This window comes from Gorilla gorilla, chromosome 22 (genome assembly GCF_029281585.2).
Source record: "Gorilla gorilla gorilla isolate KB3781 chromosome 22, NHGRI_mGorGor1-v2.1_pri, whole genome shotgun sequence".
Taxonomy (NCBI): Eukaryota; Metazoa; Chordata; class Mammalia; order Primates; family Hominidae; genus Gorilla; species Gorilla gorilla.
This window is the reverse complement of record NC_073246.2, coordinates 39,945,495-39,971,639: the sequence shown is the minus strand read 5'-3', so window position 1 is coordinate 39,971,639 and position 26,145 is coordinate 39,945,495. Positions and strand designations below refer to the sequence as shown.

Here is a 26,145-nt window from a genome sequence, read left to right as displayed (position 1 = left end):
GCCTTGAGCAGCTCCTGCAGAGAGGCCACCTCTCTAGGCCCATTAGTCACTGCAGAAAGGTGCACTGCAGGCATATATAACATTCTATATGCCAATTAATATATAGTATGACTATCATAGGGTCATCATTTTAGCTCAAACATTATGCAGAGGTGCAAACGTTTCCTCCAGAAGCCAGCACCACATGACAGCTCAGGAGCTGCAGCAAGTGCTTTATGATCCAAACCCACCAGGAGAGACTCTTGAAAGGACAACCACCAATAGGAATGTCAATGAAAATCCATTGCTTTACTATCTCACAACCGCCATGCATGGTCGTGTGTGTGTGTGTGTGTGTGTGTGTGTGTAGGCTTGTGAGACCACATTCTTCCTTCAGGATAAAGGTTTTGATCACACCACTGTATGATTGTATATAGACATAAATTGTATGCATATATTATTGTATTAATGCTTTTATATACTGCAACATACAGTTTTAAAAGAATGAGATAAAAGTTACTAGCATAAAAGTTTAAATATTTTCTTTCACCTTGTGGACTCCTGAAGACCACGCATGATATGAATCATTGCAGATGGTCCAGTTAGCCTGTCTCAGGAATAATTCTAGAATCTGAGCCATCTCTGTTAACACTATCAGCTGAATAATGAGTATCTCTGCTTACAAGTTCACTTGGAAGTCAAATTGGAAGACATTGATTTGACTCAGAAAGACCTACTACCATTCCTGGGATAACACCTTCAAGAGCTAAGTCCCCTGATGTGGGGCAGCTGGTCAACCTTGCAGGTGTGGAACAACAAAAGAACTAGAAGGAGTGCAAGGCCTGGGGGAGGAGAGAGGCAAGCATGGGGGTTATTGTTGTCAGTAAAATGTTAATGTCCTTTCCAAAGGCATCCTTTTGCTCAGCATTCTAGACTTTCTTCTTGTAAACGTCATAAACATATTTAAAGCCATCATAAAAATGCCATTTGGATCAAAGTGATGCAGTGTCATCTCCCTCTCCACATCCGAATTTTTGGATTATTACTCCCAAGTCGTTATTACGGCAGTACTAATGTGGGAAGGCCGAGCTGGTGTGCTGCCAGGAATTTTTATTCTTTTCCATCCGCCTCCCTCTGATCTACAGATCCATCTCCCCAGCTTCCCTTCCTACTAGTGAACGCCATGGGCCAATTCCTCTGCATGTGCCTTGGGGTCCATCTCCTATATTCTCCCCAAATATTATTTCCGTCTCTCCTCTGTCCTTTCATTCCCCCATCCCCCCTTAGCTGTCTCTCTCATTCCTCTCTCTCTCCCTTCTCTCTCTGTCTCTGTCATTCCTCCTCTCTCTCTCTCCTTTCTCTCTCTCTTTCTCATTCCTCCTCTCTCTCTCCCTTCTCTCTCTCTATCTCTCTGTCTCATTCCTCTTCTCTCTCTTCCTTCTCTCTCTCTTTCTATCTCTCTCTGTCTTTCTCATTTCTCCTCTCTCTCTCTCCCCTTCTCTCTATCTCTCTGTTCCTCTCTCTGTCTCTCCAGGTCCACTTATCCTCCCCGACCAGATCATTCACATCAGTATACAAACTTGACTCATCTTTTTTAAAAATTTAGGTAAAATATACATATATAATTTACCATCTTTACCTTTTCTTTTCTTTTTTTTTTTTTTTGAGACAGAGTCTCATCACTCTGTCGCCCAGGCAGGAGTGCAGTGGTGCGATCTCGGCTCACTGCAACCTCCGCCTCCCACGTTCAAGTGATTCCCCTGCCTCAGCCTCCTGAGTAGCTGGGACTACAGGCACGCGACCACCATGTCTGGCTAATTTTTTGTATTTTTAGTAGAGAATGGGGTTTCAACATATTGGCCAGGCTGGTCTCGAACTCCTGACCTTGGCCTCCCAATGTGCTGGGATTATAGGCATGAGCCACCAAGCCCAGCCCATCTTTACCATTTTTAAGTGTACAGTTTAAAGACATTTAATGATTTTTTCCCACTTTACCCCTTTGTACTCCTCCCATGCCCAGCCTCTGGTAACCGCCAATCTATTCTCTATCTTCATGAGATCCACTTTTTAGCTCCCACAGATAAGAACATGTGATATTTGTCTTTCTGTGCCTGGCTTATCTCACATAACATAATGGCCCCCAGTTCCATCCATGTGGCTGCAAATGACAGGGGTTTTATTTTGTTAAGGGCCTAATAATGTTACACTGTGTATATATACCACATTTTCTTTATCCATTCGTCTGTTGTGGACACTTAGGTTGATTCCATATTTTGGCTATTGTGAATAGTGCTGAGATAAACATGAGAGTGTAGATATCTATTCAATATATTGATTTCCTGTCTTATAGATATATATCCAGTACTGGAATTGCAGGGTCATAAGAAAGTTCTATTTTCTATTTTTTAAGGAACCTCCATACTCTTCTTCATAGTGGCTGTACTAATTTACATTCCCACCAGCAACGTATGAGAATTCCCCTTTCTTCATTCCCACCAGCATCCATCATTGCCTTTTTTTTTTTTTTTGAATAGTGCATATTGTTTTTTATCTTCATTTTTTTTCTTTCAGTTTTTATTTTTAGTTCCAGGGTACATGTGCAGGGTATGCAGGTTTGTTACATAGGTAAATGTGTGCCATGGTGGTATGCTGCACCTATCAGCCTATCACCTAGGTATTAAGCCCAGCATGCATTAGCTATTTTTCCTTAATGCTGTTGCCTGTCTTTTTTATACAAACCATTTCAACTTGAGTGAGATGATACTACATTATGGTTTTGATTTGCATTTATCTGATGATTAGCAATGTCAAACATTTAAAAAATATAACTGTAGGCCATTTGTATGTCTTCTTTTTGAAAAATGTTCCAATTTTTTGCCCATTTTTAAAAATTAAATTGTTTCTTTGCTATTTAGTTGTTTGAGTTCTTTATATATTCAGGTTATTAGTCCCTTGTCAGTTAGATTGCAAAGATTTTCTCTCTATCTGTGGTTTGTCTATTCATTTTGTTGTTTCCTGTGTGGTGCAGAAGCTTTTTAGCATTATGTAATTCCAATTGTCTATTTTTGCTCTGGTTGCCTGTGCTTTTGAGAACTTACACAAGAAATATTTGCTCAGACCAATGTCGCGGGGTGGTTCCCCAGTGTTTTCTTCTAGTAGTTTCATAGTTTCAGGTCTAAAATTCAAGTCTATAATCTATTTTGATTTGATTTCTGTGTATGATGAGAGATAGGGGGCTATTTTCATTCTTTTGTATATGGATATCTAGTTTTCCCAGCACCACTTATGGAGGAGACTGTCTTTTCCCCATTGTAAGTGCTTGGTGCCTTTGTTGAAGATGAGTTGGTTGCAATGGGTGGATTTATATCTGGGTTCTCTATTCTGCTCCACTGGTCCATGTGTCTGTTTTTGCACCAGCACCATACTGTTTTGGTTACTACAGCTTTGTAATAAATTTGAAAGGTAATGTGACACCCCAACTTTGTTCTTTGATCCATCTTTAAAAGCCATCTCTTCACTCTCACCCATTCTAGATCCACTCTCCACTTCTGTTTCTAGTGAACAAGTTGTCTGAATTTAATCGCCTCACCCCTGCCTCCTCATCCTATTCCCATCTGGCTTCCATCCTTGCCACCCTACTAATGCAGACTTACCAAGGACCAGGATCCATTCAACATTGCCAAATTCGTGGCACCTCTCTGTCATTCTTCCACTAGTCCTCTCAGCTGCCCACATCCTCCGTTGCAGCCCATGCCTGGCTCCTGGCCCTTCTGATGCTGTGCTCTCATGGTTTTCTCCTTGCCCTACTGGGGGTCCTTATCTGACACCTTTGCCATGTCCTCCTCCTTTCCCGGCCAACCTCACATACTGTGGTGTCTTTGATTTGGACTTAGTCTTGCTTCTCCAGCCACACTCACTTCTTACATCCACTCAGTTCCATGTTGCATGTTGTCACCTGTCTTCTTTCTTTCTTTTTTAGGGACAATCTCACTCTGTCACCCAGAAGTGCAGTGGTGCGATCACAGCTCACTGCAGCCTCAAACTCCTGAACTCAAGCGATCCTCCCACCTCAGCCTCTTAAGGAACGGGGACTACAAGTGCACACCACTATACACGGCTTCTTCTTCTTCTTCCTTCTTTTTCTTTCTTCTTCTTCCTCTTCCTCTTCTTCTTCTTCTCATTATTATTATTATTATTTTGGTAGAGATGGGGTCTCACCATGTTGCCCAGGCTGGTATTGAATTACGGGGACTACAAGTGCACACCACTATACACGGCTTCTTCTTCTTCCTTCTTCTTCTTTCTTCTTCTTCCTCTTCCTCTTCTTCTTCTTCTTCTCATTATTATTATTATTATTTTGGTAGAGATTGGGTCTCACCATGTTGCCCAGGCTGGTATTGAATTACAGGGACTACAAGTGCACACCACTATACACGGCTTCTTCTTCTTCCTTCTTCTTCTTTCTTCTTCTTCCTCTTCCTCTTCTTCTTCTTCTTCTCATTATTATTATTATTATTTTGGTAGAGATGGGGTCTCACCATGTTGCCCAGGCTGGTATTGAATTCCTGGGCTCAAGTGATCCTCCTGCCTTGGATCTGTATTCTTCTAGTCCAGAAAGTCATCACTAGCTCAGTCTCCTCTTCTGAACCCTAGACTTACATAGCCAATTGCCTGCTAGTACCTCCACTTAAATGTCTTATAGACATTTCAAATTTAATATGACCAAAACGTCAGTCTGGTTTCCACCCTCCATAGTCCATTTCTCCCTGAGTTTTCTCACCTTGGTATGTGGACTCATTGCCCTCTGGCTGATCTAGGAGTCCACCCTGTGGTCCTCCCCCTCCTCCATATCCACTCAGCCACCAAGCCCAGTGTATTAGTTTCCTGTTGCTGCTGTAACAAATTGGCATAAACTTGCAGCTTAAACAACAGAAATGTGTTATAAGTCTGGCGTGAGTCTCACTGGGTTAAAGCCAAGGCATTGGCAGTGCCGTGCTCCCTTCTGAAGGCTCTAAAGCAAAGTCCGTTTCCTTGCTCATTCAGGTTAGTGGGAGAATCATCTTCTTGAAGCTGTAGGACTGAGATCTCACTTCCTCAATGGCTGCCAGCTGAGATAATTTCCCAGTGTCCAGGGGTCACCCACATTCTGTGGCTCACAGCGTCTTTCCTTCATCTTCAAAGCCATGAAGGGCGGGGCAAGTTACTCTCATGCTTTGAATCTCTTCTTCTGTCTCATCTCTCTGATTCAGCTGGGAGAGATGATTCTCTCCCTTTACGGGATTGTGTGTTTAGATTGGACCCACTAAAATAATCTAGGATAATCTCAAACCCATCACAGGACTTCACTTTTTTTCTGCCAATGATTATAATTTGTATTTATTTTGTCTTTCAAATTTACATTTGACTTGTTTATTATCTCTACCCCCAAGTTGAACAAAACTTGTTCAAATGAAAAATGGCAGCCAACTGTTTTGTCTAGAGCATGGACCTGTCTCACCTGTGAGAGCACAGTGCTAACAGGTAGCAGAGTTGCAGCCATTGGTTGTTGACTGGCTAAGTGAACCACACACCAAATCCTGAGTCACAGCCGCACACTCTGTAGGAGAGGAAAATTCTCGCTGGATGGTTTGTACATGCTATTGCCTTATTAGATTAAGCAAAAGAAAAGGGGAAAATAAGTCTGCTAAGGGCCAGGTATGTCCTCCAGATTCTAGAAAGCAGAAAAACAAACCAAGTGGAGAACAAAAGGGAGAAAGGGGGAAAATATTACTCTACCTTTAGAACTAGGACCACCTGAATTTTTGCTCTGTGGAAGGCAGAGATGAGGTAGAGAACAAATTATATGACTCTGAGCTGGTATTGTCATCAACTACTGAAGACCAAAGGGCGTTATGGTCAGAGAGGTGGAGGGTCCTGCTAACCACATGCCCACAACAAACCGCCATCACCATTAGCTCTTGCTTCCTCATGTTTAGTTTATGAAGGTGTGTGTATGTGACTAGGAGCAATCTTTTATTATTGACTTTTACAGTCTTGTGTTGACCTTCTAGAGACAATTCCTTCATTGCTTCAGGGGAGATAAACTTTGCTTAAATAATTAAGGTCTGAGTTACTTGGTTATTTGGTTTTCATCACCATACGCACCTTTTCTTAGCCAGCTTTCTGGCTGAGACAGTTTCCATCTAAAATCTGCTTGTTCTGCACCTCTATCCTGATGAGCATTTCAAAATAAGCAGCTTGAGCTCCCTGGCTACATATCTAGAACAATGACTCTTGCCCGGGGCAGTTTTGACCCCCAGGGGACATTTGGCACTGCTGGGAGAAATTCTTGGATGTCACAACTATGGGGCAGTAGTTTGGTGGTCCTGGCCCCCAAAGACTAGGGATGCAGCTAAACCTCCTACAATGCACAGGGCATACCCTACCACAAAGAAATATTGGGTCTCAAATGTCAACTGTGCCATGGTTGAGAAATCCTGTGCTCAGAAGGAAAAAAGAGCGTATCTCAATCATACACTTAATTATATTCTGGCTGCATAACAGAGAGGTGAGGGAGCAGGAGGTGCTGCCATGGCAAAGGCACATTTGGCCACTCAGATGAGACACAGAGTTTTATTCCTTTTTCCAACCACTGACCTCAAGTTTGGCATCTTCAGCCCAAATAACTCATTATAGCTTACTCAGCCCTTCTTATTCCAAAGCAACAAATATAGCAATATAGCAGTTGACTCTCACTTGACCCTCACTGTGGCATGTGATGCTTCTGACTGTTTCTTCCTTTGTGAACTCCCCCTTCCCTTGGTCTACAAGACCACACTTTCTCCTGGTGTCCTTTTCCATCATTTCCTCCATCTTCTTTGTGAGCTGGTCTGCCCATCCAAAGACAGTGGTGTCTTCTCTTCATTCTACATTATCTCCCAAGACATGTTCATTCACTTTACATTTCCAACTCGACCTACATGATAATAACTCCCAAATGTACTATATACCCTCTTGGATGGCAAACAGCCATGTGTACACAATATGCCAGGAACAAAACTAGCACATAATTATTTATTGTGTTAAATAATTGAATAAACATCTACTTTGCTCCAAACACCTTGGCAAGTTATGGCTCAGTCAACCTTTGGTCTTAAAAGAGCAACAACTCTGTTTCCAAATCCAATTTGCCACAATCCTTTTTTGTGTCATTTAATGTTCACTAAGGATTTGGCAATTAAAAAATAAGTAACATATCAATATCCCTTCTGCATGGAAATCAAAGGCCATAATAAAACATTTGTGTAAATCAATTTTCTTCTTAAATCACCTTTTTTTTCCAATTACATAGTGTCAGTGAAAGCCAATACAAGTATTTTTTCAAATTTTTGACCATAAAGTAATTGTATATTCCTACTCATTTCTGCAAATCATCATTAGTTTTACAACATATAGCAAAGCTGAAAGCATCTAACGCCTGTTAGTGCTAACCTTATGCATAAGCATGCTCACATAGCAAGGGCATGGGTCTGCCTGGATGGCCAGACATAAACAATTAAATTAGTGAGTGGACTAAGTGTTTGAGGTAATGATGCAATTATGGAAGACCATGAAACATTGATATATTCAATTGGATTGAGTATAGGCATTTATAAAGCCAAGGATAATTTTAAAGAAAACAAAACCAGATGTATGCATAAATCTTTAAAAATGCAAGTTGTTGAACTAAGCATGATCATTCCCCCTTCCCTGAAAGATTTTTAGCATTTTTCCCCTCCTATTAGTAGTTTCCCTAACAGAGAAGCAATGACCAAGTACCAAAAGTTAAGGAAATATAAACGGGGGGTGGGGGAAGGGAGCAAAAACTGAACACTGACACAATTTTACATATTATGCTAATTAAGATTTCAGCTTGGTGGAAACCCAAACATATGGATTCCTTTCAGCAGCAGAGCACCAGGGCTTGAGCAAGCACCATCAGAGGGTCTTGGTGAGTGGGCTGACACTGCCAAGCACTCATTCTAGGTCAGGCCGCTTCTGGTTTTTTGTTGTTGTTGTTGCTGTTGTTTACAGGTACTCATTTACGACAGCCACATCGGCTCAATACTATTGCTATTCCCATTTTACAAATCCCTTATATGTGCAACATCGAATGGTTCCCTCTAGTAAAATCACACCCCACATAATAACAAGTATGTGCAGGTTGAAGGGTTGAAGGATGAGGAAGCCAGGTTGGCCCAGGGGCCATGTGTCTCATTTATGGAAGACACAGCAGTGAATGGAACAGACAAGACCCTCTGCCCTTGTGGAGCTCACGTCCTAAGGAGGAGGAAGTAATCAACAAGATTCATGGTAAATATATAGTATATTTGAAAATGATTATGTTTAGGAGGAAAATAAAGCACAGAAGTGGTATGGAGATTTCAGAGGCAGAGGAAGGTGGCAATCTTAAACAAGATAGATGACAGCAGCATTCTTGTTGAAAACTTACCTGTCAATATTTTACAAGGGCAAAAAAAGACCCAGGGAACCATCCCCCAAAAGACCACGTCCATGAACCTCCAGGTTTCATGGGAAACACTAATCTGGTGGAAAGCCTGAAGACAATCAGACCTCATCTTTCCCCTCCAAACACGCACTTCCACACACGGCAGGAATAATAATTGTCTTTCTGCCAGTCATTGCCTGGCTTGCCCAGGCTTACTGTCTAGACTACTCTGTATACTTATGCCGCTTTCGTAGCTCCAACTAAAGCCCTTTGTTCCACCAATAGAACACAGCTCAAGAGTCCATCTTTGCTCTGGTATTGACATTCTGTATTTCTGCTTGAGCAGTGACACAGCAACATCAGGGTTACAACAAGATGGGGGTTTCAGGCTGTTGAACATTGACAGAGGGTGGGGACAATCCTATCCCTTCTGCCTCTTCCCACAGACCTCGACTACATTGTCTAATTAAAAGGTTTCCTGGGCTGGGTGTGGAGGCTCATGCCTGTAAACCCAACACTTTGAGAGGCTGAGGCGGGTGGATCATGAGGTCAGGAGTTCAAGACCAGCCTGGCCAACATGATGGAACCCTGTCTCTACTGAAAATACAAAAATTAGCCAGGCGTGGCGGTGCACACCTGTAATCCCAGCTACTTGGGAGGCTGAGGCAGGAGAATCACTTGAACCCAGGAGGCAGAGGTTGCAGTGAGCTGAGATCATGCCATTGTACTCCAGCCTGGGCAACAGAGTAAGACTGTCTCAAATAAATAAATAAACTTTTAAAAGGTTTTTGGGCCCTGCGTTTTTCTTTCCTCAGTTGGTTTTTTCACTCCCTGCTCTTAGGTGATGCCCGCAAGTTCTTACTATCTGTTACCTTCAGGTAAAAGACATGGCTTTTGCAGATATAATCAAAATGAGGTCAGACTAAATTAGGGTGAGCCCTAAATCCGATGAATTATGAGAGGGAGATCTGGAGACACACAGGGAAGAAGCCCATGTGATAATGCAGGCAGAAGTTGAAGGATGCAGCTCCCCAAAGGATATTGTTCGCAAACAAATTAAAAGCCAAAATGATGGCATCTGAAAGATAAGCCATCCCAACTGCAGATCTCTAGAGCTATTAATGTAGCATGGCTTTGTCATCTGAAGTCCAGTTTTATGGAAGCCTCAGATTCCCCTAAGGACTGCCAGCATTTAAGCACTTAGAGGAAAATATCTTCTGCAATTACCAGGTGCTCCCAGGCAATGGGCAGCAAATGAATACCACCAAGAAGATCCAAAGAGTCGGATCTCATGCTCAGTGAATGGGGTGAGCATCTTTATCATAAAGGAAAGTGCATCATGATTAGCTTCTGGTGGTAAAATCAGGCAGACAAGGAGAATTGATGGGAAAATAAAGAAGAAAGAGGAGGAAAAGACACAGGAGGCTGAAATACATGATGAAGACAAGCAAATGGCAACCCTGCCACCAGCAATCTGACTCAGCAACAACATTGCCACTGCCAGAGACAGACGGTGCGTGATTGACAGGGATAAAAGGACTTCTGTGGTGTGGGGAAGTAAAGTGCCTCATACATCCTGGCTACTGACTGCTGTGGGTGAAATGGTGTCACCCAGAAAGATATGTCCAAGTTCTAATCTCCATGGAGTACCTATAAATGTGAGCTTATTTGGAAATATGGCCTTTGCAGATACAGTATGATGAGGTCAGACTAAATGAGAATGAGTCCTAAATCCAATGACTTACAAGAGGGAGATCTGGAAATGCACAGGGAAGAAGTCCAAATAGTAACGCAGGCAGAGGCTGGAGTGATGCAGCAACAAGCTGATGAATGCCCAGGATGGCTGGCAACATCAGCAGCTAAAGAGGCAAGAAAGAACTCTCCCTAGAGCATTCAGAGGGAGTATGGCCCCGATGACCCCTTGAATTTTTTGCTTCTGGCCTCCGGAAGTGTGAGAGAGTACATTTCTATTGGTTTTATTTGTTTGCTTGTTTTGTTTTGTTTTTGAGATGGAGTCTCACTCTGTCACCAGGCTGGAGTGCAGTGGCACTATCTCGGTGCACTGCAACCTCCGACTCCCTGGTTCAAGCGATTCTCCTGCCTCAGCCTCCCAAGTAGCTGGGATTATAGGCATGCACCACCACGCCCAGCTAATTTTTGTATTTTTAGTAGAGACGGAGTTTCACCATGTTGGCCAGGATGGTCTCGATCTCTTGACCTTGTGATCCACCCACCCCGGCCTCCCAAAGTGCTGGGATTACAGGTGAGAGCCACTGCGCCCAGCCTTTCTATTGTTTTTAAGCTGCTCAAGTTGTGTCCATGTTTACAGCAACCCTGGGAAACTAATGCAGATACCAGCCTGACACCTGAAAAAAGTTGTCTCAACCAGCGCAAGACAGTATCTGAGTTCTCCTTCCAGTTGCAGAGTTAACATTGCATGTATTTATTTTAACTGGCATCCTACCTTCACTTCCTGCCTTTACTAGATTCAACCTATGGATTATCATGCTTTTCGAAGCATGTGTTAGAGAAGAAACTATATGAAAAGGTTTATCCATCAGGGAGGCATTTTATAGGAACTTTAATATTAAGATGCAATTGCTAACAGAGGTTAATACTCTGAATTATCACAGATAAAGAGAGCTTGAAAGAGATTGTAGCTCAGGTTATGTTGCCAAAGTGTTATTTTCTTTAGAATAAGGTTTCTCAAGTGCAACTCTCTTGACACTTTGAACTGGATAATGCTTTGTTGTGGGGGCCTGCCTTGTGCATTGTAGGATGTTGAGCAGCATCCTGGACCTCCACTCACTCCCTAGGTGGGTTAGGGTTAGGGTTAGCACCTCACCCCCTCATCATGACAATCAAAATGTCTCCAGACATTGCTCAATATCCCCAAGGAAGAGGATAAAATCACCCCCAGTGAGAACCCCTGATCTAGAGTCAGTCTGTACCCTCTCCTAGCACAAATTACTGTAGTAGGGAGAAAAAAATCCTCCTGAACCTTTCATAAAGAACTAGAGATGGGAAAGTAGATCCAAGCCATAGATGGGTCCAAGATACCAAAGGTAACTGGGCTAATCAGAAGACGAGTCTCTTTTAGGAAGGTAAGAAAAACACTCCGTGGAAGATGGACTCAGGGCTTGATTCTCTAAGTCTGCAGAGAGGCTGGGGAATGACCTCAACCAAGTGGCCTTTGTGTGCCTCACTTCATCTTGATGAGAAGAAAAATGATCTAAAATTAATATCAACAGATTCCCATGAAAGCAAGCTCTATACAGATGTGCAACATGCTCTGTGCCCTCACACCTTCTACGTGCAAGTTTGCATCTGTTAATACAACCGGAGCCACAAGGAAACATGACAAAATAACTGGAGTGCCGGGGGACCATGATAAACCATTAAGAAATTGGTTTGATTGATTGATGTCAGCTATTTTAAAAGAAAGCCCATGCTTCCAGCAAAAACAAAATACGATACAAGTGAAACTTAGATTTTAATGTTCTGAGGAAGAATAAGTTTAGCCTTCAAGTGTTTGGTCAATTTGGTCATCCGGAAGATATCACTGATTTCCAGGAGACACTGAACAGTTGAGATTTCACCATAGCTAAATTCTGTATCTGGGCGCCTAGGTATTTATTTTAAGCAACCCTTCCTCAGAAATCATATGCCAAGATTAGTAAATGTCATAGCCACTGAAGTTGTAGAAGGAATTCTAAAATACTACTGCAGTAGGGGTGGTAGTCTAAATAATTCAGACCAAAGTCTTACATAGTCAAAAGTGACCCAAATTCTTTATAGAGCAGAGGTAAACATTTGAAAATACCACAGATGACTGTACAGGAGACCTTATAGAACTGCTACCTATGAAAACATCACACTTACCCACTAGCACCCTATGACTCCAGACAGAATAGGTAGATTCCAGTCCATGAGGCCCTAATCAAAAATTGTAGAAAAATAGAAGACTCCACTGAGAACCTCCTGTCAAAAATCATACCTCGTTTAAACCTGCAAGGATTGGGTTTTAAATCCCTGGACACATCCCACCCATTTCCCACCCCAGAAACTCCTTTTGTCAGCTGGCATTGGCTTGGCTGTGTGATTGCATCTTCAATCAAAGCTCCTTGTCTGACAGGTTGGATATTTTAGACACCGTTTTTTTCTAGTTGGTGTAAGATATTAATAGTGATCTCAGCAGAGAATTCCATTTCCTTACCTATCCTGGGCTCAAAAATGCCTTTAGGACAATGTGCTCACAAATAGGCCCCAAATCTTGTTCCAAAACACAGTTCCCCAGATGCTGTAAGCCCACCTGGCTGGGTTTCTGGGTCCCTTGTTCCTGCATCTTTCTTCAGGACTTGCTGTTCCTCCATGAGTCAAGAAGCAGGATAACAGTTTATTAAGGGGACAGAGACACTCCCTTACTGAATAAATAGGGGCTCCTCAGAGTCCGATCCCTGGTCTGGGATTTAGGCAGCCTGGGCTCTGAGCAGGAGAGGAGTCAAGGGAAGATTAGAAGGTAGCGTTCAGGGACAAGGCAGACAGCCCAACCAAAATGGCGGTGTGCGGGTGAGGCCGTGAGATGGAACAAGGCACAACAAAGCCAGGAGGAGGAGGTGGGATGAGGGACTGGGATGCAGGGCTGAGAGGGGGGTGCTCCCTGAGGTGCCCAAGCATCACTGCGGGGGGTAGGATCGGTTATATCAGATTCCCCCAAAATTCATTTGTTAAAGTCCCAATGCCCAGAAGATAACCTTATTTGAAAACAGGGTCACTGAAGATGTAACTTACGTAAGATGAGGTTCTACTGGAGTAGGATAGGCCCTTAATCCAGTGTGACTGGTGTCCTTATGAAAATGGGACATTTGGGCCCAGACGAACAAACAGGGAAGAGGCCATGTGATGACAAGGCAGAGATTGGAGTGATGTTGCTACAAGCCAAGGAACCCGCAGAAGCTGGAGGGGACCCTGGAGCAGATCCCCACTCACAGCCTCAAAAGGAACCAACCCTGCCAACACCTTCATCTAGGACTTCCAGCCTTCCGAGCTGTGGGACAATACATCTCAGATATTTCAACTATCCGATGTGGGGTACTTTGGAAAATTGCCTTAAGAAACTGATACTTATGGATATCTTACTGTGGTATCACTGTGATATGGTTTGGCTCTGTGTCCCCACCCAAATCTCATGTTGAATTGTAATCCCCATGTGTCAGGGAGGGACCTGGTGGGAGGTGACTGGGTCATAGGGGTGGTTACCCCCATGCTGTTCTCATGATAGTGAATGAGTTCCCAGGAGATCTGATGGTTTAAAAGTGTGTGACAGTTCCCCACCTTGCTCTCTCTCCTGACACCATGTAAGACGTGCCTTGCCTCCCCTTCACCTTATGCCATGATTGTAAGTTTCCTGAGGCCTCCCTGGCCATGCAGAACTATGAGTCAATTAAACCTCTTTTCTTTATAAATTACCCAGTCTCAGGTAGTTCTTTATAGCAGTGTGAAAACAGGCTAATACACACTGTCACAAACCCCTTGGTATGATCAAAGGATAATTTTATTTTATTTATTATGCTTTCTGGAACAACACCAGAAAACATTGCTTACCTAAGGCCCAAAAGGAACCTTATTGTAGTCAAGTGTTTTAATATTTGCAGTCTTTTTATGCAACTTAAAATTGTGATCACTTTATACTCAGTAGTTTAAAGAGCATAGAAATATATTTGTGTGCCTATTTAACTTATAGGTTTTTAACAGAAGAAAACTTTGCAGCCAGAAACTGATATTATCCTGTTCTCATCTCTGAAATCCGCTTTAAAATCACATTGTAACTTCTCTTCATTTTACAAGTTTTTTCCAGCAGCTTTTAGGCCAAAACCAATAAAATTTTGACCTGAATTGACCCAACTATCTGTATAGATTGGAGCCTGGTGGTGCTCAGCCTTCTGCTGTTTGATAGATTAATAGTATGTGTCAGGGTGATATAGAAGGCAAGATAATCGCTGTGCTGAGAGTGTGGAGAAATTTAGATGAACTAAATTAAAGCACATTTTCCCCCACTGAAAGCTTTTACTCTGACAAGGTGCATCACTTATTAAAACTTCCAACTTGTAGAGAACTCAGTTTATATTTCAAATAACAGCGCTGGACAGTCATGACGGCTCACTCCTGTAATCCCAGCACTTTGGGAGGCTGAAGCATTCAGACCGCTTGAGCTTAGGAATTTGAGACCAGCCTAGGCAATATGGTGAAACCCCATCTCTACAAATAATATAAAAATTAATCGAGCGTGGTGGTGAGTGCCTGTAGTCCCAGCTACCCAGGAGGCTCAGGTGGGAGGATTGCTTGAGTCTAAGAGTTTGAGACCAGGCTGGGCAACATAGCTAGACCCTGTAACTACCAAAAAAACAGTTGCTGGGTGCAGTGGTGTGCACTTGTAGTCAGTCCTAAGAGTGCTGAGACAGGAGGATGGCTTGAGCCCAGGAGGTGGAGGCTACAGTGAGCCATGATCATCACGCCCCGCACTCTCCCATCAAAAACATAAAACAAAACAAAATCAAAAACAAATAATAGTACCAAAGCAAGGTGCAAGTGTGTGGACATTTCCAACTCATAGTTTGAAGCCGATAATAACATACTCTTCAGCTGATCTCGTTTAGCAGTGAAACATTTAGGTAACAAAACATCATTTTCTCAGAGATGTGAATTATATGATCCGAAGGCTAAGCATGTAAATAGGTATTTGGTAGGTGAAATCACAGCCTCCAAATGTTATGGGAAAGAGCCCAAGCCTGGGAGTGAGGTACATGCAGACGCACGTTCCTAATGCCTCTTTGTGCTGTTAGATCAGCAACACTTTCCAATTTTCCCTTAGTCAGAGTTTATATTATTGCTGTTGGTATCAAATTAGCTTCGTGTGTCCTGTATTTATTTATAAGCTTCCTGACGACAGTTCAGAGAGCAAGACATCCCTGCAGTGACAGCATAGTTATAGCCATTTGTAGACTCGTGGATATCATATTTGTCTAACACATGATAGACGAATAATGAGGAATTTAAAATACTGGGAATTGATTTTAAAGAAAGTGTAGAGCCACAAAGATTTGTATCTGCAAACTGATCTAGTGTGTGCCTCTTAATGCTGGGTGTGAGGGTTTCTGAGAGTCCTCTGCTATCTCAACCCTGCAAAGGGATGCAAAACAGCCATTAAATCCAGCCATGCAAAAAGTAATACGCTGTCCTCTAAACATCTCACGAAGTCTAAACCTGTGCTCAGCAGTTTCTCCCTCAAAAAAAAAAAAAGTCTTTCGAATATCTCTATTTCCATTTATGAATGCTGTTATAACCCAAGTTACCCAGGCTTAGAACCTTAGAGTTATTCATTAAAAACCTTTACAAATCTCTCGGTATTGAGCTACACGGTGGGGTGCTCCTGGCCTGATGGGAGGTCAGAAACCAATCCTGCTGAATGTGCCACAAGCCATGGCAGCCGAATGCAGAAAAGCCCATTGGTCCACAGACTGAGATGCTTCAAAGCAGCCTGAGAGGCCGCGAGACCTCCCTCTGACTTTCTCTGCACATCCAGTCACTTCCCAAAGAGGACTGCATTTGACCTCTCTCAATGACTAGGGGGAAGTGCATGCTCCTCCTTCCCCTGAGAAGGAAGCTCCAGGAGCCTGTCTTTTTTTATTTTCATTTATTTATTTTTTTTGAGGTGGAGTTTTGCTCTTGTTGCCCAGGCTGGAGTGCAATGACGCGATCTTGGCTCACTGCAACCTCCACCTCCCAGGTTCAAGGGATTCTCCTGCCTCAGCCTCCCGAGTAGTTGGGACTACAGGCGCCTGCCAGCAAGCCCAGTAATTTTTGTGTTTTTAGTAGAGACAGGGTTTCACTATGTTGACCAGGCTGGTCTCGAACTCCTGACCTCGTGATCCACCCACCTCAGCCTCCCAAAGAGTATGTCTTTTTATCACTTTCCTCACAGGTTAAAAAGTGAGTTTCAACTGGGCACATTCAGCAAAAGGCAATCAAACAAAGAGTACTTGTGTCTCCGCTGAAACATAAGTATCAGAAAAACAAAATTATTTTCTGTCTTGTCCAGGCTTGGCAGTTGCTAGGTGCTCAATAAAGTTTGTTGAGTGAAAGAATGTAAAAAAAAAAAGGAAGAAATTTCCCTTTCTTCCAATGGCCAGGCATGCCAGCAACCAGGGTAAGTGAATCTGTTAGGGAGACACAAGACTGGAGTAAGTGTACCAAGGGCTAGACAGCTGGGACAAGACTGGAGTAAGTGTGCCAAGGGCTAGACAGCTGGGGAGAGGAGAGTTGGGGGAGAAGGAAGCAACCAGCCCATCTGACTGCCCACCTAAGTCGTGTCCTCCAAGCCAGCACTTGTCAGGGATAAACTCGTATTTTCATCCCTGCATGCCCTGCTCTCTCCATTCAAATACCTCAGAAATGACATCAGAGGGGTGTTGCTTAAATTCCCCCTAAAACTCCCACATTTCGTGTATGGAATGTATGTATAGAGGGCGTTTGCCATACACCTTTAGTACATGAGCTGGGAACCCCAAGAAAAACAAGAATTGGTGAGATTGAAAAGGTTGCTGGTGGAGTCTGGTCAAATGGCTGCTTGGAACCGCTGCAAATAGGCACTACTGGCACCACCATAAACCCATGCCCTCTGAACTCACAGCCAGCAGCTAGTGCAGAACAGAGCTGGTTTTAATAAGGAAGAACCTTAGCAAAACTGCTTCCAATCTGGCTTGCAGCACATGCCTGCTGCCGTGGGAGCCACTGCAGCTCGATCCTGGACTCCAGGAGAGCAGCCAGCCTGGTGCTGTCTTGGCATTTGTGATGAAAACATATTTGCCCCTTTCTGGATTACCTCAGTGGGGCCTCTAGGCAAGGCCCCTAAATAATAGTCAGTGAGCTCTGTGTGGTTCAGGAGGCAATGGTGAGTTCATATTCTGTTTTGAATCGGTAGGACCAGGCCAAGAGAGCAGCATCTGTCCCACACTCCATGCTTCACTGTCCCAAATTCCAGTAGGTGTATGCAGGCATTGAGAGGAATTTGAGGGATGAATCCCTCCTTACTATGTGCCTTGTCCAGAGGCTGTGTCACAACCATTCCCCTCCCACCACCAGCCTCCTCAACACCTCCAATGCTGCCACTCCCATTACCTCCATCACCACCATCACCATTAGCACCACCACCACCACCACCATGATCATCACTACCACAGCATCACAGGCAACACCATCACCACCACCACCATGACTATCACCACCACCATCACCACCACCAACAACAACAATACCATGACAACCACCATCGTCACTATCATCACCACCACCACCACCATCACTATCATCACCATTATGACTACCATCATCGTCATCACCACCACCATCACCATCACCACCACCATCACCACCACCACCATCACTATCGTCCCCAATATCACCACCATCACCACCACCAACCACCACCACCACCATCATCACCATTACCACCACCATCACCATCACTATTACCATTACCATCACAGCCCCCACCCCTGCCTCCATCACAACTTTTACCTCCTGCTCCATTTCCACCATCATGGTTACTGTCACCTCCATGAGCATCTTCCTGCCACCACCATACTCCCATCATACCATCTCTACCACCATCCCACTACTGCTATGATCACCACATCACTCCACCATTACCCCCATCACCACCACCGTGTGATCTCAAGTTGGCTTTGCAATTTTTAGCTGCGTAAACTGTAATCCTGAATTTTGATCTTAGAGTTCCAGACCAGTTTTAATTGTAGAAGTATAGTAGATTTGAATCATCAACAAATAAAGAAGAATAAAGCCATGTATTAGCTTTATAGTCAAAATACAGACAAAGAAATTAGATCATTTCAGTGAATCTTCCATGAAAATTAAATGAAGGAATGGCAGCACTTTTTTAATGTCTTTTTTTAGTGGAGTGGCAAAAAAACAACTTAATTCAGTGTTTGTGAACCCAAAGGTTAGAAGTGCACTGACAAGTCGTGCATCTGGATTACTTTATAGATGCCATATTTGCTAGAAGAATCAAGGAGGAGCTAGAAGGCTATGAAAGTGTACTTCACTTTACTAGAAGAAAAGGAGCTGTAGAAGAGTTGTTTATTTTTATAATTTTTTTGAGACAGGGTCTTGCCCTGTTGCTCCTGGAGTGCAGTGACAGGATCATGGGTCACTCACTGCAGCCTCAATCTCCTGGGCTCAAGTGATCCTCCCACCTCAGCCTCCTGAGTAGCTGGGACAACAGGCATGCACCACCACGCCCAGCTAATTTTTTAATTTTTTAGTTTTTGTAGAGACAGGGTCTTGCTATGCTGCCCAAGCTGGTCTTGAACTCCTAGCCTCAAGTGATCTTCCTGCCTCGCCTTATGAGCGTGAGCTACTGCAGCTGGCCTGTTTGTTTTCTTAGGCAGTCAGGCTAATTAAACTGGAGGGAAGGAGAGTGATTTCAGTGGAAGGAAAGCTGATGTTTCAAAGGGGAGGCAGGGCATGCAGGAAGGGAGATGAGATTGGGCAGATGTGAAAGGGAGGAGGAGCTGCAGATGGAACCTGAGAGAACAGTGGAGCTGTGGATGCAGTACTTCAGGACATCATCCCTCAGTAGGTGCAATATCTAGGCTTGTCTGTCATGCTCTAGGTAAGGCTGTTGCTGCTAGTTTGTGGAGCAAGGCATGGAAGAGCAAGTCATTTGATACAGAAGGGGAATGATCTCAGAAGCAGGTCCAACTGTCAGAAATGCCACTGCACTTCCTGGAAGTAGCAGGGGCAGGAGAGGGTCACGATCCATGGAGACAACCCCTACAATTGTCAAACAAACAAATAACAAAAGATGAAGCAGAGAAAAAGGGGGATGGTCCTTTTTAGATCCCTCAGGAAGGGGCTGTCCACCCTGCTGCACATTGTAGTCACCAGGAAAGCTCTAAACACTACCAGTGCCTAGAAGATCAGCACCGCCTGTATTCACCAGGGTTCTCCAAGAAACAGAACCAACAGGAAGTGGACAGAGATGAGATAGAGGAGATAGAGACAGAGGGATAGGGATAAAGAAAGAGATGGAGATGGAGATAGGGATAGAGATGAAGACAGAGGTAAAGATACATAGAGAAAGAGATAAGGATAGAGCTAGTTATAGACATAGAGATAGAAGAGATAGACATAGAGATAGAGGTAGGTAGAGACAGGGATAGAGACAGATAGGGATAGTGATAGAGATCGAGATAGAGAAAGATAGGGATAGAGACAGAGATAGAGATGGGGATAGAGATAGAGAGACAGGAATAGAGATCGAGATAGAGATAGACAGGGATAGATACAGGGATAGAGATGCAGACACAGATACAGATAGGGATAGAGAGAGATAGGGATAGGGATAGAGAGAGAGAAGGGATAGAGATAGAGGGAGATAGGGATAGAGATAGAGACAGAGAGAGATAGAACAGAAAGAGATAGAGATGGAAATAGGACGAGAGAGACAGAGATAAAAATAGAGATAGAGGTAGCTAGGGATAGAGATAGAGACAGAAGTAGATAGAGATAGAGGTAGAGACAGAGACAAAGATCGAGATGGAGATAGGGATAGAGAGAGATAAAGATAGATATAGAGATAGAGATAGGAATGGGGATAGAGACAGACAGAAATAGAAATAGAGATAAACAGAGACAGAGATAGAGATAAAGGGATAGAGAGATAGTGATAGAGATAGAGACAGAGAGATTTATTTATTTTAAGGAATTGGCTCACAAGACTGGAGGCTGGCAAGTTTGAAATCTGCAGGGTAGGCTGACAGGCTGGAGGTTCAGGGCAGAGTTGATGCTGCGGCTCAAGCTGAAGCTTGTATGGAGGCAGAATTCCCTCTTATTTGGGGGAATCTCAGCCTTTTCTCATAAAGACTTCAACTGATTGCATGAGGTCCACCCACATTATCGAGGGTAATATGTTTTACTCAACATTCACTGAAATGTTAATTTCACCTAAAACATTATTTCACAGCAACATCTAGACTGGCTTTTGGCCAAAAATCTGGGCACCATGGCCTAGCCAAGTTGACACATACAATTAGTCATCACACACCCCCAAAGACTCAATTGGTTGGGTACAGTGTGGCCCTCAGGATTCTTAAAGTCCCCCAAGGGATTCCAAGCTGCAGCCAAAGGTGAGGAGTGGTGCTCCGGGAGCAAAGACTCTCGAAGCAATAACAGCAGCTTTGGTTTGGAAATGTTCTAAGGATGGTTCTTGATTGAAAACCAACATGAGGACTAGAGGGAAATTGTCCCCTGGAACCAGGCTTCCCGGGTCTTAGCAATTTCAAAACAAGAGGCGATAGAAACAGTTCACTATGTCACAGCACTGCACACATGCCTGTAAGATTCAGTGGCAGCCATGACACTATAGAGGGCCAACTCTCAGAGCAGCCTGAGGGGACTCCACACACTGGGCTAGAGGGGAAATGACACCCAAGGTGCAAAAGAAAGTGTGCCACCTCTGTATATTTCTATACTTTGAAAGAAGATAGCAATGTCTCAAATATTTCTCAACAAATACCTCTCTGGGGAAGGAGACAATATGTACAGGTTAAGTAGGGCCATTATTGGTTTGGTGAAGGGACAGTTCTTGCAATGGAGTTAACTGCCCCAGTCACAGTGCTCTGCATCCAAAGGTATCCTGCAGAGATAAAAACAAGGATGATTTCTTCTCTGTACATCAACCTACACTCAGATCCCATGGAGTTTCCATGGCGTATTTGGCATCAGTAACACGGGCCAAGATTTTACCAAGTGTGATGTCCCGAGAGCATGTTTGGATTAGGTAGTTCCTCTAGACAATGAAGTTAGCTGGTGATGGAATGTCAGTGCTGTGAGAATCTTGGCGGTGCAAAGATCATTTTCTTCTCTTTCAAGTGGGAAATGAGAGATTGACCTAACCTAATGCATCCTCTGAAGTCCTGAAGGCATTAAGCACATCATGTTGAAGGGTAGCCCAGTTCACATCTGATTGTTGAAGAGATCCAGAGAACAGAGAAACAGATCCAGAGAACAGAGATCCAATAAACAGAGAAAGAAATGGAGGAAGGCCTTAATTTCATTGGACATTAATATAAGACTGGGAATTATAGACTTTGGATTTGACTTCACAAGAGCAAGAATATTTAATTTTAGACTTTACTTAAGACACAGAATTATTTGAACTTTAACTTCCAAGCATATTTATTAGTTGCCTCTTTTAATTTCTTTCTGAGAATCTCTGCTGGTCCTTAGAGTGGTGCAAGCTACTTCAGCTCTCAGCCTCCAGGCACAAGGGAGGATTGGACTTGTGTGCCCTCTTGAACTCAGGTGGTGCAATGTAACTTTCTTTGGCCCATGAAATGTGACCAGTAGGGACATGGTCCCTTCCAGGAAAAGCTGTAGGCACCAGTGTGTGCCTAGCTAAGCTCAGTTTCCATCTGGCACACGGCCAGCAGCATTCCACATGGCTGCTGTGCTCTCAGCTGGGCACCAGAGTGAAGACCAGGGAGGCACAGGGCAGAGCCAAGGCTGGCCAGTGAAGTCCATGGAAACAAGCCTTCCTAGTGTTAAGCCATGAGATCTGGGAATTGTTTGCTGCTATTTAAGAGCCCCGGGGTCCAGAATACAGCCAGCCAACCTAGCCTAACCTATTAAAAGAGAATTTAATAAAAGAAGAGGTTTATATTCAACTTTGGGTTGTTGACATTTTATTCCCAGATCATATTAATGTTGACATTTAATCACATTGCAGAATCTCAGATAAGCTACATTGGGCAATATTGTTGGAAAAGAATGCAAAGAAAGAAAGAAAAAATAAATTTCCAACTTTGACTTCAGTGTGGCTCAAACTTAATTTGAATATTTTACTATTCTGACCCAAGTGACAGCTTCTGAGAACAAAATACATACTCCCTGGCAGTAGTCCCCGGAAGACACTCAAGACACAGTGGCTGATATTGGGGAGTGGGTGGCTGAAGGCAGGGGCAGCTTTTGCCAAGTGAGCAGCCGCAAGAGCAAGATGGTGACTCCCTGGCCAACCAGGGACTTAACACTTCAATCTAAAGGTTAAGCATTCAGGGAGCAAAAAGGCAGGGCCCTCTTCTTCCCTGTGCCTCATAATTGCATGAGGAGGGAATGCCACTTGAGCAACTCTCTTCGTGTTCCAGTCTCACTAGCCCCTCACCATGGGGGATGGAGGTCTCAGTCTGTGGGAGATTATATTGGCTCATGGCCCATGATTGGTGAGACTGATCTACTGGAAAACTGTAAGTAACTGAGATTTGATTTCTTTTCTTCCCTTTCCACTCAGAACCAGTGAGGGGTAGCAATTTTGGGCAAAATGTCTGATTTGGAAATACCAACTTTACCTGCATAGGCTCCACAAGAAATCAGGTGGGAGAAGGGACAAGCAGATAAGTGCAAGCCCATCAACCTGAAGGCATCAACCACATCCAGCCACCTCCTTCTGATCAGCAGCAAAGCTGACGTTTTGATCTCCATCTGTCTGATTCTTGTGTCTACTTCTCAGTTTACATCTCCAGTGGGAAAGAAAGAGCTTTATTTACAGACCCATAAAAATCCCATCAGTGTTGTCCCCTGCTGAGAGGCCATGTGAGACCATATGGAAAAACAACAGCCATAATGGCAGCATGGCAGTGGAAGAGTTTGTCTTGTGCCCAGGCCTTGCGGTCATGCAAGTTTCTTGTGGATCCTGTTGGGACCAGCCACTCACCAAGGCTGAGTAGGTCCCCAAATAACGGGGACTTTCTACCAGACTCACAGAGAACTGCTGGGTTTTTGGGAAGGGTGTGCGTGTCTTTGGGGCATGGAAGTTGGGGTTATAGTGGAGACCCAGAGGATGAGAAAACCTCTCTGCCTCAGCAGAAGAGTGGCAGCTGAGAGAGAGGCAAGAAACTCGCAGCCACTGTGGACCGGGGCAGAGAGATTTTGAGGAGAATGAAATCCAGAAACTCTTTGTGGTATTAGTTTGTATCCAGAGGGTGACCCTCTTCTCAAGGAAATGCGTGTCATCAATTTTCTACACTATTAAAGATATAAAGTTCTTGGCATTACTACGTAAAATTTTTAATGTAAAAAGATTACATCATAGAGTTTCTAGCATCTATTCTCAACTTTCCACTCCCACTGCTGGCATCCAGAGCAGGCCTTTATTACCGTTCCTGTGGTTCATTTGAACCAAGCATGGATACAGAGAGAGAAGTAGGGGGAAAGATGAGCCCTCCCCACCTACTTCTCCATCTGTGGCCGCTTTGTCTGGAAGGAGAGCGAGGTTCTGTGTGGGCTAGGAGAGGGGCAGAGGTGGCCCTCGGCTACAGTTCACCCTGCATCCCAGCCTCCTCCGTGGGTCTCCAGGCTGGGCAGCTCCAGCTCCATGGCCTGGGGGAGGGCAAATGTGATGGAGAAGAATCCAGGAGGCTAGGAGTAACTCTTCCCCCTTGGAGTGTGGGAGACCGTCTCACAAGGTCAGGGATCAAAGAGAAAAAGAATGAGCTGAACTGGCCTCTGCAGGAGCTAGAGGTAACAAGTACTGGGGCATGACATTCCCTCTGGAAAGCAAGTCTTTTACAATTTAAGTTGATGGAACTGAACAGGAGGAAGAACTGCCTTCTGTAACTAGAGAGAGACTTGCAGGAGATGACCATTGTCTGAATGCTTAACTCACCCTTACAAGCAGTAATTACAAGGAAATGATTGGACCTTTCTGCAGCTATTGGACTGGCTCTGATTTCCAGCAGATCTGAGGACACACTGTGAACGTGAGAGCAGCAGAGCATCAGTGAAAAGGCCAACACCTCACCATGTCATGTGCAATAGCAGTGTGTGTGTGTGTGTGTGAGTTTGCACATTTGTGCATTGTTTGCATCTGTGCCTGTGTACTCATGTGTGTGAATGCATGTGTTTACGTGTGTGTGTGGGGATGGGGGGTGTGGGTATGTGTGGTGAAAGAGCCTATACAGAGGCAAGTAAAATACCATCCCCCTCCTTCCTCTGAAAATGTGTTTCTGTCTTGGGTCGGGGTGGGATGAGGTCTGATTGTGCACTTAAGGGTCAGGGGTGTGACCTGACAGTTTCTGCGGGTCATGCTGTGGAGAAGGAGGCACATCTATAGCCCTCAGTGTCAATGAGATCTCAAAGGGGCTCTGACTTGGGGTCCCCAAGGCTCTCTGCACTGGTCCTGCAGGCTGTGTTCCTGCATGGAGAGGCATGGATTTTTTTTTTTTTTTTTGAGACAGAGTCTCACTCTGTCACCAGGCTGGAGTGCAGTGGTGTGATCTTGGCTCACTACAACCTCCACCTCCCAGGTTCAAGCGATTCTCCTGCCTCAGCCTCCCGAGTAGCTGGGATTACAGGTGCACGCCAGCACATCCAGCTAATTTTTGTCTTTTTAGTAGAGACAGGGTTTCACCATGTTGGTCAGGATGGTCTTGATCTCTTGACCTCATGATCCACCCACCTCGGCCTCCCAAAGTGCTATGATTACAGGAGTGAAGTGATTCTTTATAAACTGATGAAGATGTCACAGCTTGGTGAGAAGGGGATGGAGATGCAGACCTAAGTCTGGGAGGTACCTGGAAAGCAGGCCTCCATGAGAGCCAGCTGTGAACGCTTCCTGTGTTCCTGTTTGCTCTTCCAGGGTTAGGGGAGCTTTCTGTTTCATTAAAGTCTTAAATAATGTCTTTTTTTGAGTGATAATATTTTCAAAATCACAAATTATTAATCTTACCAACTAATTTACAGAGCAGACTCACCGATGAAGGAAGGAACTAGAGAGGCCTCTTACCCACCTCACCCAATTCCTCCTATTTTTTTTTCCTAAAGAGATGACTTAGAGGTCCTATTTCCAGGTCAATCGAGTTGAAGGGGAAATGTATTTGTCAGTATGTTAGCAGTGAAGTAGACCCAGTAGGACATGTATGGAAACTTATTTCAAGGAAGTGGCTTACACGATGGTGAAGTCAGGCTGGACAAGTCTGAAATCTGCAGGGCAGGTGGGCAGGTCAGAAACTCTCCAGCAGGAAGTGACTCTGTGGTCCGCAGGCAGACATTTCTTCCTCAGGGAAGCCTCGGTTTTGCTCTTAAGGCCTTTCCACTGATTAGATCAGGCCCACCCACATTATCAAGGGTGATCTTCTTACATAGTCAACTGATTTTGGCATCTCTCATATATATATATAATGCATATATATGTATATCATACATGCATATGTATGTATATCATACATGCATATGTATGTATATCATACATGCATATGTATGTATATCATACATGCATATGTATGTATATCATACATGCATATGTATGTATATCATACATGCATATGTATGTATATCATACATGCATATGTATGTATATCATACATGCATATGTATGTATATCATACATGCATATGTATGTATATCATACATGCATATGTATGTATATCATACATGCATATGTATGTATATCATACATGCATATATATAAACCACATCACATATATAATCTATAGTTGTATATAGTATATATAGTATATATAGAGATATATATAGTATAGTGTATATATATACTATATAGAGAGATATATAGTATATAGATTATATACATATCTCTAAAATGTCATCTAGATGTCATCTATAAAATG

At 43.7% G+C, this 26,145-nt stretch overlaps 1 protein-coding gene across 1 annotated transcript in view; it reads left to right on the top strand.

The window, feature by feature from the left end:
• LOC129529368 (Down syndrome critical region protein 4-like) overlaps nt 1–23,574 on the top strand; it is a 67,582-nt gene extending 44,008 nt beyond the window's left edge. Inside the window, exon 3 of the mRNA XM_055374019.2 lies at nt 22,812–23,574. Within this exon, the coding sequence (XP_055229994.1) occupies nt 22,812–22,827 (16 nt within the window). The 3' untranslated portion in view covers nt 22,828–23,574. The remainder of the gene's footprint in view (nt 1–22,811) is intronic.
• The last annotated feature ends 2,571 nt before the right edge of the window (nt 23,575–26,145 follow it).